The sequence below is a fragment of the Aristolochia californica genome, unplaced genomic scaffold (assembly GCF_029961685.1).
Source record: "Aristolochia californica isolate CCGP_79_NKW_82.1479 unplaced genomic scaffold, dmAriCali1.0.hap1 SCAF_9, whole genome shotgun sequence".
NCBI lineage: Eukaryota > Viridiplantae > Streptophyta > Magnoliopsida > Piperales > Aristolochiaceae > Aristolochia > Aristolochia californica.
In genome coordinates, this window is record NW_027182290.1 from 37,527,215 (window position 1) to 37,539,810 (window position 12,596).

At 38.8% G+C, this 12,596-nt stretch overlaps 2 protein-coding genes across 2 annotated transcripts; one reads left to right on the plus strand and one right to left on the minus strand.

Moving 5' to 3' along the window:
- The first annotated feature begins 2,351 nt into the window (after window positions 1–2,351).
- LOC137940932 (VAN3-binding protein-like) lies at window positions 2,352–4,419 on the plus strand. The gene is made up of 8 exons (XM_068786046.1): window positions 2,352–2,618; window positions 2,745–2,834; window positions 2,982–3,050; window positions 3,155–3,527; window positions 3,687–3,860; window positions 3,937–3,986; window positions 4,056–4,113; window positions 4,201–4,419. The coding sequence occupies exons 1-8, from the start codon at window positions 2,352–2,354 to the stop codon at window positions 4,404–4,406; spliced, it is 1,287 nt and encodes a 428-aa protein (XP_068642147.1). The 3' UTR covers window positions 4,407–4,419.
- A 212-nt stretch (window positions 4,420–4,631) lies between these two features.
- On the minus strand, window positions 4,632–9,775 carry LOC137941269 (probable lactoylglutathione lyase, chloroplastic). The gene is made up of 9 exons (XM_068786599.1): window positions 9,487–9,775; window positions 8,469–8,673; window positions 8,260–8,384; window positions 8,007–8,071; window positions 6,280–6,492; window positions 5,956–6,003; window positions 5,365–5,472; window positions 5,029–5,169; window positions 4,632–4,850 (listed from the first exon to the last, which is right to left on the minus strand). The coding sequence occupies exons 1-9, from the start codon at window positions 9,656–9,658 to the stop codon at window positions 4,809–4,811; spliced, it is 1,119 nt and encodes a 372-aa protein (XP_068642700.1). The 5' UTR covers window positions 9,659–9,775; the 3' UTR covers window positions 4,632–4,808.
- Window positions 9,776–12,596: the final 2,821 nt, after the last annotated feature.

A 12,596-nucleotide genomic window follows, 5' to 3' on the forward strand; every position in this document is an offset into this window, starting at 1 on the left:
ATGGATGTTTGTTGCTCTCTGCGCGTTAAGGAGGTTTTTCTGCTGTCCTCTTTTAAACGAAAACAAAAGAAATATTTATTTTTCCCAATATCCACTGGAATGGGTACTTCTACGCATATGTTATCTGGATCTTCTTTCTTTCTGTTCAAGGGTCCTATACCTTTATTTGTTGAAAGGTCTGAGATCTTAATGGGTTTAGTAACTTTGTCTTTTTTTAATTAATATTTCTGGAACTCCCAAAGTAGGAAGTAAAGTTGCAGTCGTTACGTCTGTAACTATCTTCACTCTGCTTTCCATCTGTGGTGTTTGTGTTGGCTATAAATGACTTGGCATAAATTTGGGCAACAATAGGTACAAGCTCTACAAATTAGTGTTTAATTTATTTCCATTATAAACACATATATAAAAAATCCATCAAAATGTAGATCATTTTCTGATAGTTTCCTTCCTCATAGCATGGTTTGGGAATAATCTTTTATCTTCTTTAGTGTTTAAGAGACTGTTTCCTTCTTTATCTCTTTCTTTTACTTTCCTTCCTCCTTTTCCTTTCTATTTGTACTTCTTCTATTCCAAATGGTCTAACAATTTCCATTATGATTGACCGTCCAGCAGAGCTGAATTCATTTTCCAATCAATATAATGCTCTGATGGTTCCTTAAGTCATTGTTATATATTTTGCTTTTCGAACCAGACTAGGGAACCGACTTGAGTTCTTCAAACACAGGTTGGAGCACTGGAGTCGGGTCAGATCATTCTAATCTAGAACTGGATTCCAGTCGTGAGTCCAAGGGAGCTTACCAAGAATAGGAGGGAGCAAATCCGACCCTCTGACCTTAACTATCTCCCGAAAAACAGATTTAACTTAGCCGGGCTAATCAGTCGGTCGGAAAATCATGCCTTACAGAAAATCACAGAGGATATTGGGGCAATAGTTCCGCTGAAAATTATGATTAATTGAAGGGTCCATGTAAATTATATTGGAGAAGTCCTGCAACAGTAACCATGAAAGGCCAAACATGATGGCCTTTCGTCAGTGCGCCTTCAATCGGTTCCGGAGTTTACGTATTCAAATCGAGATCATGATTACAACAGTTTAAGAGAGAAGAAGTGGAGGGGGACTCATAGATGGCTAGTACTGAAAAGCAAGGGAAAGCTTGTGCCGGTGCGGCTGTGCGCGGGGCCTTCAGAAAGCTATTCACAAACTTTGCTTTAAACGCCACCAAGCGACGCGCAATGATGAGAAGCTCCCATTTATGAACCAGTAGTGTTTTGCTGCTTGACAACTTCCAGAAGACATTGCATGCCTATAACTGAACTTGGAGCTTATCAAGGAAAAAGGAAAAAAAAGCAAAGAAGCATGCTGGTGATGAGACTATCTACCCTCTGTCTAGCCTTGAGACCTAGACTTGAGGTTGAATCATCAAGGGCATCGGCCATCATTCATGTCTCATAAGATCATTGATAGCAAGATCTAAGGAAGCATGAGCCCAGCAGTAATCAGATGATATTCATCAATTTTTCTGAGTCCGCCGAACCACAATGAGAGTTTATGCAAGAATTTCAAGTAATCACGAATCACTCTTCTAATCCGAACCTTATCAGCAGAGATCCAAACGCTCTCCCGAGAATTCAAGCCACGAACCTGAAGATAAGGGCAGTGTCATGAATTAAAACCCACTTCGCGCTTACATCATTACGTAATGTTGGCTTTTGATACTTTATATGAAGACGAAAGAGCATTTTTTAAGGTCTTCTACCACTGTTTGATTAAACTGTGGAAGGATCAAGAATAATTATCGACCGTGCGGGTTGTCTAAATGAGGGTCCTCTTTTACGTCAATTAACAAGGACATCATGGCTTGTATGGGTCCGGATGAAAGATGAGATCCCGGCACTGAAAGACCTTTACTGGGGACACGGGAGAGTGGGAAGAGTGGAAAGAAAGATAAACTGGAAAAAGCAGAAAAATTAGGGTAGAAGATGCTCCAAGCTTCAAAAGGATGCTTTAAAATATAAGTAAGAACAGATAAAACAACATTTCTTTTTAGTGCAACGCTTACAAAAGGAAGTCGTATCTTCGTCTTCTTCTTCAAGGAGCTACTTCTCTTGTTTGTGTACTCTTTTTCTTAGTCTTGGAATGACTGACTTTCGGAGGAAGAAAGGTCATTTACTGTAAGGTAAGGAATGATCTGAACACTCTCTTTTGCTTGCAGATAGCCCTGTGAAGCTCTGCTTGATCAGTGATTAGATTCTCTTAGTGAGCTTGAATAACTAGATTCTGTTGAAAAACTTTGTTTGATGTTCGATGTTTCTGACAAAGAATGAATCCCTGTACTCACGACGGCAAATGCATGTCGAACCGATTGGAAAACATTGACGAAGAGAGTCCAGCAACCTGGCTTCCGTTGTCGGTGCCTCCTCCGGAAACTCCTATCGAGCCTATGGTATTTCTGGCAAGATCATGGAGCCTTTCCGCACTCGAGCTCTCCAAAGCACTCGCCGACTCGTATAATCAGTTCAAGGGCAACAAGGCTGCTCTCCCTTGCTCTCATGAATTGGAGATGCAAGATACGAGTTCCATTCCGATATCTTCTGCTGCAAAAGTCTCTCCGGGAACAGTAAGATTAATCTCATCCGTTCTCTTCATCTGAGTCTCAGCTTATGTATAAGCCATACGCACTTTGCATTTGCGACTATGACCGTATCAATCACATCGTACTAATTAAGCCTGCTTTGATGATCAGAATCAACGAGTGGTTCATTCCATACCCGCTACAATTGAAAGCCCGGGCGATGATCCTCCTATTTCTCCCAAGGAAAGGGAAGAAACAAAGGTAAGTTGATTTCATGCTTGATTCACTATCTGGTGCTAGACTAGAACAGTACGTACTCTTTGTACAGGGAAAATGAAGTTTCGTCTGAGTGTCAAGTCTGGTGTTCTTATTAGATTAGTAAGGGCAATTACTGCTTGTCTTTGCCAGGAGTGGCTTCTTCTTCAGCAAGCACTTGATCCAGAAGTTTTACGGAAGCAACGATTGATTGGGCATGGGGTACGTCTCGTCTCCACGGATCGCCGCTGATGTTAGCATTTACTATTCGACCATTTGTTCAGACGTCAGATTATATCTAATTCTTTTCTTATTTGCAATAAAAGCTTTACAAAAGCGTGGTGAGAGGGAAGACAGTAGGCAGATGGTTGAAAGAACAGAAGGAAAGGAAAAAGGAGGAGAACCGAACACGAAAGGCCCAGTTGCGTGCCGCCGTGTCGGTTGCTGCAGTTGCTGCAGCCGTCGCTGCCATCACAGCCACAACTTCCACAGCGCCAGATCCCTTGGCCGCTCGGGAGACTGCGCGCTCCAAAACACTAGCAGCAGCCGCATCGGCAGCAGCACTGGTGGCGTCCCGTTGCGTGGAGATGGCCGAAGATTTGGGGGCCAACCGTGATCAGATGTTGGCGGCCATCAATTCCGCCATTAACGTGCAGACGAGCGGGGATATCATGACATTAACGGCCGGTGCAGCAACCGGTAACATTTTTATACTCAACAGAACGAGACTTCATCGAATTCAAAACCGAAATCTAACCAACGAGTAACTGTTTACACAGTTACACGGCGAAATCTAACCAACGAGTAACTACTTACACAGTTACACGGCTAATCGATCTAACTTGTGAGATGATGCAGCTTTACGAGGAGCATCAGCTCTCAGGGCTAGACTTCTGAAGGGGGAACGGCCTGCCGTTCTGTGTCCCAGTGATGGATCGATTGAACTAGCTGGGGAGAATGAAAAGAACATGATTTTATATGCCCTGAACTTTGTATCCGCAGGAGGAGAACTTCTAAAACGCACACGCAAAGGTGTGCATCAGCTTTTTGTAAAAGCATGTTCGTTTCATTCAGCCATTACATCAATCTACTTTTACTACTCTCGCAGGAGTTCTTCACTGGAAGCAAGTTTCCATCTACGTAAACTCAAATTTGGAGGTAAAATAGGATATTTAAACTTATAACGCTTTTCACCAGCAGCAACTCTAAAAGCCAAAGGGATTGCAGGTGGTTGTTAAAATGAAAAGCAAACACATGGTCAGTACTTTTGTCAAGAAGAAAAAGAGTACGATCCCCTACTACTAAGATCCATTTTAGTGATAACGACTTGGCCTGTTCATCTATGTGATTCACAACCTATGCCCTATTACAGGTGTTGTTTCAGACGTCTGTTGCAACGTTCCTGTATGGCCTGGACGAGAAGAAGGTGGTGATAAGAGGGCCTACTTTGGTATCAGAACTCCTGAAAGACTCATTGAGTTTGAATGCAAAACAGAAGGCGAGAAAAAGATGTGGCTAGAAGGCATCAGACAAATGCTGCATTTCCATGCCAACAAAAACTGTGCAGAATCACTGTAAGTAGCTGCACTGGAAAAGCATTTGCAACTCAAGACAACTGCAGTTTTCTCTTCACAGAACCGAGCTTGAAGTTCCAATCTTGCACTAGTATCACTTCCAAGAAAAAACAGCCTGGATCAGGTGCTGCGAGAACTGGAATATACAGTATTTCACCCACCAACAAGAAGTTCGTCCAAGTTTTCAGTAACAGAAATGTACATTTAGGATGTGATGAAATAAATCAAATAAAGACAGAAAAACACCATACACACCTTTTTATGAAACTTAGTACAACTGTCAGTACATTGGTACAATCTATCTACAAGCTTTCTCTAACAGGGATTCTGGAAGAATCAATTCCGCAAAAAGGCCAGATCTGTTGGGGAAAATCCAAGCAATGCTGAGGCATTTACTGCCAGAATCTTACTCTAATTCCTTAAGGAAGTCTATGTTATCAACAAAGACCTGCAGGAAACAATAAGAAGAGAGATGTGAGCAGTGAGGTTAGGCATAGAAACCTGTGTAGCAAATGCCTGGAAGTCAAGCTAGCAGTTGGAAAATACTCGTGCTGCAGTGAGCATGGTTATCGGATAAACACTTCATCCAAGACTCAAAATACAACCTACTTCACGAAATCAAGTACCGTTTTCCATCCATCGGGGTCCAAACAGGCAGTAATTTTAGTGTTGATTCCAGGTAAAGGACCAGGTTCACGAGTGATCTTCCCCCCATGTAGCTTAATTGCTTCAGCAGTTTTATAGACATCATCAGTGCCTATTGCTATCTGTTAAGAATTGGATACCTAGTCAGATGTGTCCAACTGTATCAAAGACTTTTTTATGTAATCGAAAGAACAGCGAAGCAGGAAAATTTTCAAAAGAAATTTAAGGTAGCACACATCAATGTCAATAACGGAAAGTCCTCAAAGATTTTCATCAAAATCCGACTTCACAAATTCAAAACAAAAAGAACTCTTTACCTGTGCATAGGCATTTCCTTTATCATATTCCGTAACACCATAGTTGTATGTCAACTCTAGCACTGCATTTTTATCTTCAGGACCATATCCCATCATTGCTATTGTATACTGGTGAATAGGCAATTAAATGAATTAGTCCAAACTGTAATTGAACTTCCTGCAGCAAAAGAGCTAACGAAAGTTTTTTTTTTTTTTGGAAACATCATAAGAATGCATTCTGGATGCATGCACTATCATTGTTAATCTGGTTGTGCAATCTGCATCCTCTTGCACACCAAGGATGGATCACTTTTAATAACAATTTACATGCATGCTCTCTCTAAAATATCCAGTAGTGCACGAATCCAATCTGATCTTACAGAACTAGCTTGACAACACAATCAAACTGCATGGACATCCCACTGATTTTCCCTTGCAGCCAATAGGTGAGGACAGAAGCAAAAAGGAAGGATATTATGCATCGTTACTGCAGATAGAGCATGTAACAGTACATATAAAGTCATTCATGATTTTTTTTTCTTTTGAAATTATACAGTAATACATGCTAGTGAATAAAGATGAATGTCCCATTGATGAGAATAGAGATGTTACCTTATATTCAGGATTATCTCGCTTTCGTAGAAGCTCCATACCAAATGCCTTGAATCACATAATGAAATGAGAACTTGCAAATTTTGAATTATAATATAAGAAAAGTGGGCTTTGTAACATGAACAGGCCTTGGTCATATACATGAGAGGACAGTAAAATAGCAGTCCTATAAATATAGAAAAAGACAAATGAAAGAATCATGTAATTCATGTGACCACGCCCACATGCCCCATATAATGCATAAGACTAGAAACACTAATATATGTCTTAGATAACAATGAGCAAGTACTCCATAATAGTTAGACAATTTAGAATAGTTGTCACCTTCTCATAGAAATTTATTGAACGATCAAGATCTCCCACTCGAAGCATTACTTGACACAAGGGTTCAGGTGTAGGCCCTCTTTCCAGAAGCTCAAACTTGTAACCATCAGGATCTTCAACAAAGGCAATTACCGTCTTGCCACCTTTAACAGGACCAGGTTCCCTGGTAACTTTTCCTCCCTTAGCTTTTATAAGATCCACAGTTTTAGCAACCTGATAAAAAATCAAATACAGTCAAGCAATGGCCTCTAGAGATTATAATAAGTGAATAAGAAAATTTTCACATTAAAAATACAAAAGATTTAGCAGAAAGTTGCCAACCAAGAAAATATTTTTCCTCCCTTAGTTTTTATAAGATCCACAGCTTTAGCAACCTATGTGAAAATCAAATACAGTTAAGCAATGGCCTCTAGAGATTATAGTAAGTCAATCAGAAAATTTTCACAGTCAAAGTACAAAAGGTTTAGCAGAAAGTTGCCAACCAAGAAAATATTTTTCCTCCCTGCTTTTATAAGATCCACAGTTTTAGCAACCTAAGTGAAAATCTACAGTCAAGCAATGGCCTCTAGAGATTATAGTAAGTCAATGAGAAAAATTTCACACACAAAATACAAAAGATTTAGCAGAAAGCTGCCAAACAAGCAAATATTTTTCCTCAGTTTTTATAAGATCCACAGTTTTATCAACCTATGTGAAAATCAAATACAGTCAAGCAATGGCCTCTAGAGATTATAATAAGTCAATCAGAAAATTTTCACATTCAACATACAAAAGATTTAGCAGAAAGTTGCCAACCAAGCAAATATTTTTCCTCCCTGCTTTTATAAGATCCACAGTTTTAGCAACCTATGTGAAAATCAAATATAGTCAAGCAATGGCCTCTAGAGATTATAGTAAGTCAATAAGAAAATTTTCACATTCAAAATACAAAAGATTTAGCAGAAAGTTGTTAACCAAGCAAATATTATTTCCTCCCTTAGCCTTTATAAGATCCACAGTTATAGCAACCTATGTGAGAATCAAATACATTCAAGCAATAAGAAAATATTTTGTAGAGATTATAATATGTCAATAAGAAAAATTTTACATTCAAAATAGAAAAGATTTAGCAGAAAGTTGCCAACCAAGCAAATATTTAAGCTACATTGAGAAGAAGAACATAAGCTAAGGATCATTCATATATAAATGGAAAGCATTCATTCGTAATTGAACTGGTGAAAGCCCTATTAATAAATTATTTTAATGAAAAAATAGTAACCGAAGAGTACTTATAATGTTTAATGGATAAAAAATTTGGTCAAATCAACAAAAACTTGAAAATGTCAACTGAATGAAAATCTTGGCCTGGACAAAACATGACTCATTTGACTCTCCCAAGTCCATAATCAACAATGCCACCAAAGGGCACATTTATGACCCCAATTTGAATTATGGCCAAGAATAATACACATTTTAAGGTGAAGAAAAACTTAAAAGAATAAGAAGAAGACGAGGAGTAGGAGTAGTAATCAAATAATTTTTTTGGGAAGTTAGAAGAGTAATTAATGAATCATAGATTTGGTCAAATCAACAAAAACTTGAAAATTTTTAAATGAATGAAAATCTTGGCATGGACAAAACATGACTCATTTGACTCTCACAAGAAATGCCACCAAGAGTGCACATTTATGACCCCAAATATGAATTATAGCCAAGAACAATACCCATTAAAGTGAAGAAAAACTTACATCCTCAATGGCAATACCAAAATGGCCAAAACCAGCCCCGATATCATACTTGTCCACTCCATAGTCTGGCCAAGGTTTAAAAAGAAAATATAAATATCATAATAACATGTATTGCAAGTCAGATCATCCACAAAGCTTTTATGTGCATTCAATCATCCAAAAAACGATAGCAAGATGTAACCAGTAAACAGAAAACTGACTAAATCTTGCTAAAAGTGGCATCAGCTTAAATGAAATTATCCAGTGAACTTACTGTAAGTAAGTTCGACAACAAAATGAGAATCTTCAGGACCATATCCTAGGAAAGCATTTGTGTATCTCTCCTCAGGTATGTCACGTTTTCGCAGTAGCTTCATTCCAAGACACTCCGTGTAGAACCTGACACCGCATCATACATACGTTAGCAGTGAATTACAAAACAAGCCCCTGTAGAAAGAGGTAGCTGGTATGTTAGTCACGTACTTTATTGTCTTATCCAAGTCTCCTACACGGTAAACAACATGAAGTAATCTTCTTTTGTCATTTTTCACCCACTCCAGTGCACTTTCTTGGGTAACAGCAGTGCTAGCTTGGGCTCTATTTCCAGCTGTTCCTGCCTCTATACTGTTTCCTTCAGTTCTCTGTAACCTAGATGGTTTTACTCCAAATAATTGTGCTTGTGGAATAACTGGATTACAAATAAAAGGCATAATCACGACCTTAAACATTGTTTTATATAATTGTTAGGGAAAAAATTTAGCAATAGTAAGTAAAATTCCTTTAATGCTCCATACATCGTGTGGTGATAACTCATGAATGAAAAGTCTTGGAGAAGTAAGACGCCATGCATGAAAGAAACCCTACCGGTGATGTTGTTAAATTGTGGTAAATAGTAAAGTTTAACAAATAAAGGTACCACATGCCAACGATTGTCTTTTACTATCGGCTTCAGAAGTTGTTTCACAATCACAAAAAAAAAAAAAAAAGGAACAGTGTATAAAAAAAATGAAGATAAATATCTTTTATTTTGAACAAGGGAGAAATAAAACTTTAACCCAGTCAATAGAACGTGCCCAAGAGCACATAAGATTCCAAAACGATGAACAATTCATACCTCTCAAGCAAAGAAATATAATAAAACCAACAAAAAATCCACTGTTTCTATTTCTCAAAATATCAAATGTAAAAAATGGGTAAGAAACCAAAGTAACTCACAGACATATCTTCAAAATGATTCATCAATAGCCTCACACTTTCAGAGATGAAAGAGTAAGAATATAAAAGAAAGAATACAAGTAAACGAAAACATTCAATGAGACAATGAGAGGCACGAAAATTGAGGCTCTGAGAGGCAGCGTTCGTCGCTTCAGACACTGAAGTCGGAACAACACAAAATTCAGTTTTACTAACAAGCATATACAATTCGGAACTACCCAAAAATAAACAAAAAAAAGGGGGGGAAATAAAGGAAAATCTAGGGTTCAGACGGATTGAAACGAACCGGTGCCGAGATGGAAAAGAGCAATCCTCCGTGAAGGACAGGACGATGCGGTGAAAGAGACGCCGAAGCGCGGGTTGGGTGAGATTCTGAAGGGACACAGAGAAGAGAAGGAGAGAGGGCGAAACGAGGAGAGGGACAAAGAAGTGGACGCCATTGGAATAATCCTCACCATGGCCCTTGCTCAGTCACTCTGTTTATTTCACCCTTGTTTCTTCTGTTGCTGATTCACAGCTGCCAATTGAAGTTTCTCGGTTCTCGCCCACTATATCCTCTCACTCACGACTGAGGAGACGTTTCGTTTATTCCCATCGGTAGTTTGTTGCTCTTATTTCCAGGCGTGTTAACAAAAACTAAAAAATTACTCTTTCGTCTTTCTTCTTCTTTGACTGCGATGGACAAAAAAATTACTTTATCTCCAGTTAAATTTATTCATTCTTTACGGTTTAAACTTTGGATTTTGTAAAGAAAGAGAACATATTCTATTGGAGTGGAATGACATCTCGTTTTCTGCCTTTAACAAGCTCAGTTATTTTCTCTAGACGATGTAAATTCCACTCGTTTTCTGCACTAAGAAGGCCACTACGTGAAACACTCTTCACAAAACAAGAGATATAACTCAGCTTTTGGTTTCCCCTCTTTCACCTCCTCTTAATGGAAATATTCAGCCCATTCATTTCTTAGTGACTATGTCCATGAATTCTTGTTCACTCAAAATCTTGTTTTGCTTAGAGAAAAAAAAGGTTTGATAATAGTTTTAATATCTATTTATAGGGGTAGAGTTATTGAATATAGAATGGATATTAGCATCGAATTCATTTGTATTTGACCTTTCTCCAGCATAATACATTTTTGTTGAGCCACATAGGTCCTTTGAAGAACATCAAGATCAAAATAAATTAAATTTTTCAGTAAGTATAAATAATTTATTTTCAAATGGACTCAAAAAAAAAATAAGAAAACTCTAAGAATATATCTATTAGATTTGCTAAACGCAAGTGAAGGCAACGACCATTTGAACGTCTAGATCTTCTTCTACTTCCATTGATCTCATGAGTTTTTATATCCTCATGCACATAGCTTCAAATTTAGTTCGAAAAGAAATTCTCTGGGTCGCAACAAGTTATTACAAGAAAGATGATGGAAACAAAACCTTATGTTTCATTTTTTTTTAATATTTATGCGTGATGGAAGTCATCTTCAACCTCAACCTCGTGCAAAGGGGGTACTCGATGACGTCCACCGTCGGCCCCTTGCCAGACGTCGGCCTACGTCCTCGGTATCGCTGGTGCACCCTGCGCCAGCTAGCACTGCCCTTTCGTCGTAGAGGTCGGAGAACCTTCGCCGGCCTCCTTCAATGACCACGATTTTGTTGGCACATCCAAAGCCACCCAACGCATCTCGCACCACCCGATGCATCCCGACGCATAGTGCAGAAAGTACCTTCCTAATGCCGGTGGGCTTCACAACGCCAACATCAACGTCAACGATCTCAGACACCGAAGAGTGTACGCACAGAGCGTCACTCTCCACGGAAATGATGTCATATAAAAAAGGCTTCGAATTCAGTTCAAAAAGAAGTTCTCTATGTTGCAGCAAGTTATTATAAGAAAGAGAGGATGATTTACTAAAGTTTTGTAGCTTCTGAGAAATTTGGAACAATAGATTATCTCTAATCTGTAAGTTTTGGAAACTATCTAAACGTTTCTGGTTTTACGAAAAAATTCATGCCCACAACTTACATAATTCAATGATATGCTTATTCGAAAACACTATGAGGCGGCATGTTGTCATTGTTCTCAAGAGTTATTTGTTTCATTAGACTTTTAGGCATGTCCTTTATAGTGTGCCACTTTACAGGGAAACTAACCATTCCACTTGTCTTGTTGCAAGTACTCCAAGTTTATCTTCTGGAAACCGACTTAAGTTGCTAACTCTACTCTTAACCACAAAGCTTCCTTGATTTGGGCTTGGATTAGAATTTTGTGGATCAAGTTTATGATAGATGAGGTAGATAGTTTTTTTGTTTTTTTTCTTGAATCTTTTAATGTTGTCTTTTGCTATTGTGTAAGAGTATTTTCTCATTCTAGCTTGCTAAAGTCTTTTCAACGATATCTCAAACATCATGTGTTCCAAGAAGAACCTTCATTTTGATACTCTAATTGTCGTAATTATTGTTGTTGAGTGTCTGAACTTGGAAGAATACCACAATATTTGTCATTATACTCAATATAGAAAACTTTAGAAATTTGTTTCAAAAATTTATTGCTTATAAATTGGAATCTCTCGATGAGACAAATCCAATGCCTTAAAAATCACCGGATGTCGGATGAGCCGCCACGAGCCACCAGAATTGCTGGGTCAACTCACCGAGTTGAGCCAAGTTGGAACCGGATCGAATGAAAACCGGACGAGTCGACCACGGAGACGGATCGTTTTAATGAATCTAAGTTGATGGACCCGAAAATGAAATTAATGGGGAACCGGGTGGAGCAACCCGTAAAACGACACAGAGATCGTCTTCTTCGTCAGGACAACGGAAGCCGGAAAATCCAGAACCATAAACCGCTGCCTGAAAAACCTCCACCGGAAGAGATGCTCCGATACCAATTTGTTGGAAAAAAACGATCTCTGTTTCTCTCTGTGTCTCGATCTCTATCGTCTCTGCATCATTCTGGAATTTCGCACACAGAAACGGAAGAAGAAGAAAGAAAAGAAAACGGAGAGAGTTATAAAAAGCCATTTTCTTCTTCCGTTTGTGTGCCAAATTTCAGAATGATGCAGAGACGATAGAGAACGAGACACAGAGAGAAACAGAGATCGTTTTTTTCCCAACACGGCCTCCATTTCCTTCCCGTTAAGTCGACTGCAAATTCGGAAATTTTCTGAAAGACTCACTGGCCTGCCTTTTTTGTCCGACCCATTTGAATTACTAGCCGTTGTGCTTACTTCCATTGATAATCTCCTAAACCTTCTCAAATCCTTTATATTGTGAAAATGGTACAAGATCTCCTCATAGATTTCATTAATAGATCTTCTCGGGATTCAAAAATCTTTACAGAATCCGAACTATGTCGAATTCGACGCGCTGTGCAGCTTGCAAGTATTTGAGA

Coding starts and splice junctions, on each gene's coding strand:
- LOC137940932 (XM_068786046.1), top strand. CDS start 2,352: ATGTCGAACCGATTGGAAAACATTGACGAAGAGAGTCCAGCAACCTGG. Junction 2,619..2,744: donor CAAAAGTCTCTCCGGGAACA/GTAAGATTAATC, acceptor TTTGATGATCAG/AATCAACGAGTGGTTCATTC. Junction 3,528..3,686: donor AACGGCCGGTGCAGCAACCG/GTAACATTTTTA, acceptor GAGATGATGCAG/CTTTACGAGGAGCATCAGCT.
- LOC137941269 (XM_068786599.1), bottom strand. CDS start 9,658: ATGGTGAGGATTATTCCAATGGCGTCCACTTCTTTGTCCCTCTCCTCG. Junction 8,674..9,486: donor TCTTTTCCATCTCGGCACCG/GTTCGTTTCAAT, acceptor TTTGTAATCCAG/TTATTCCACAAGCACAATTA. Junction 4,851..5,028: donor ACCCCGATGGATGGAAAACG/GTACTTGATTTC, acceptor TGTTTCCTGCAG/GTCTTTGTTGATAACATAGA.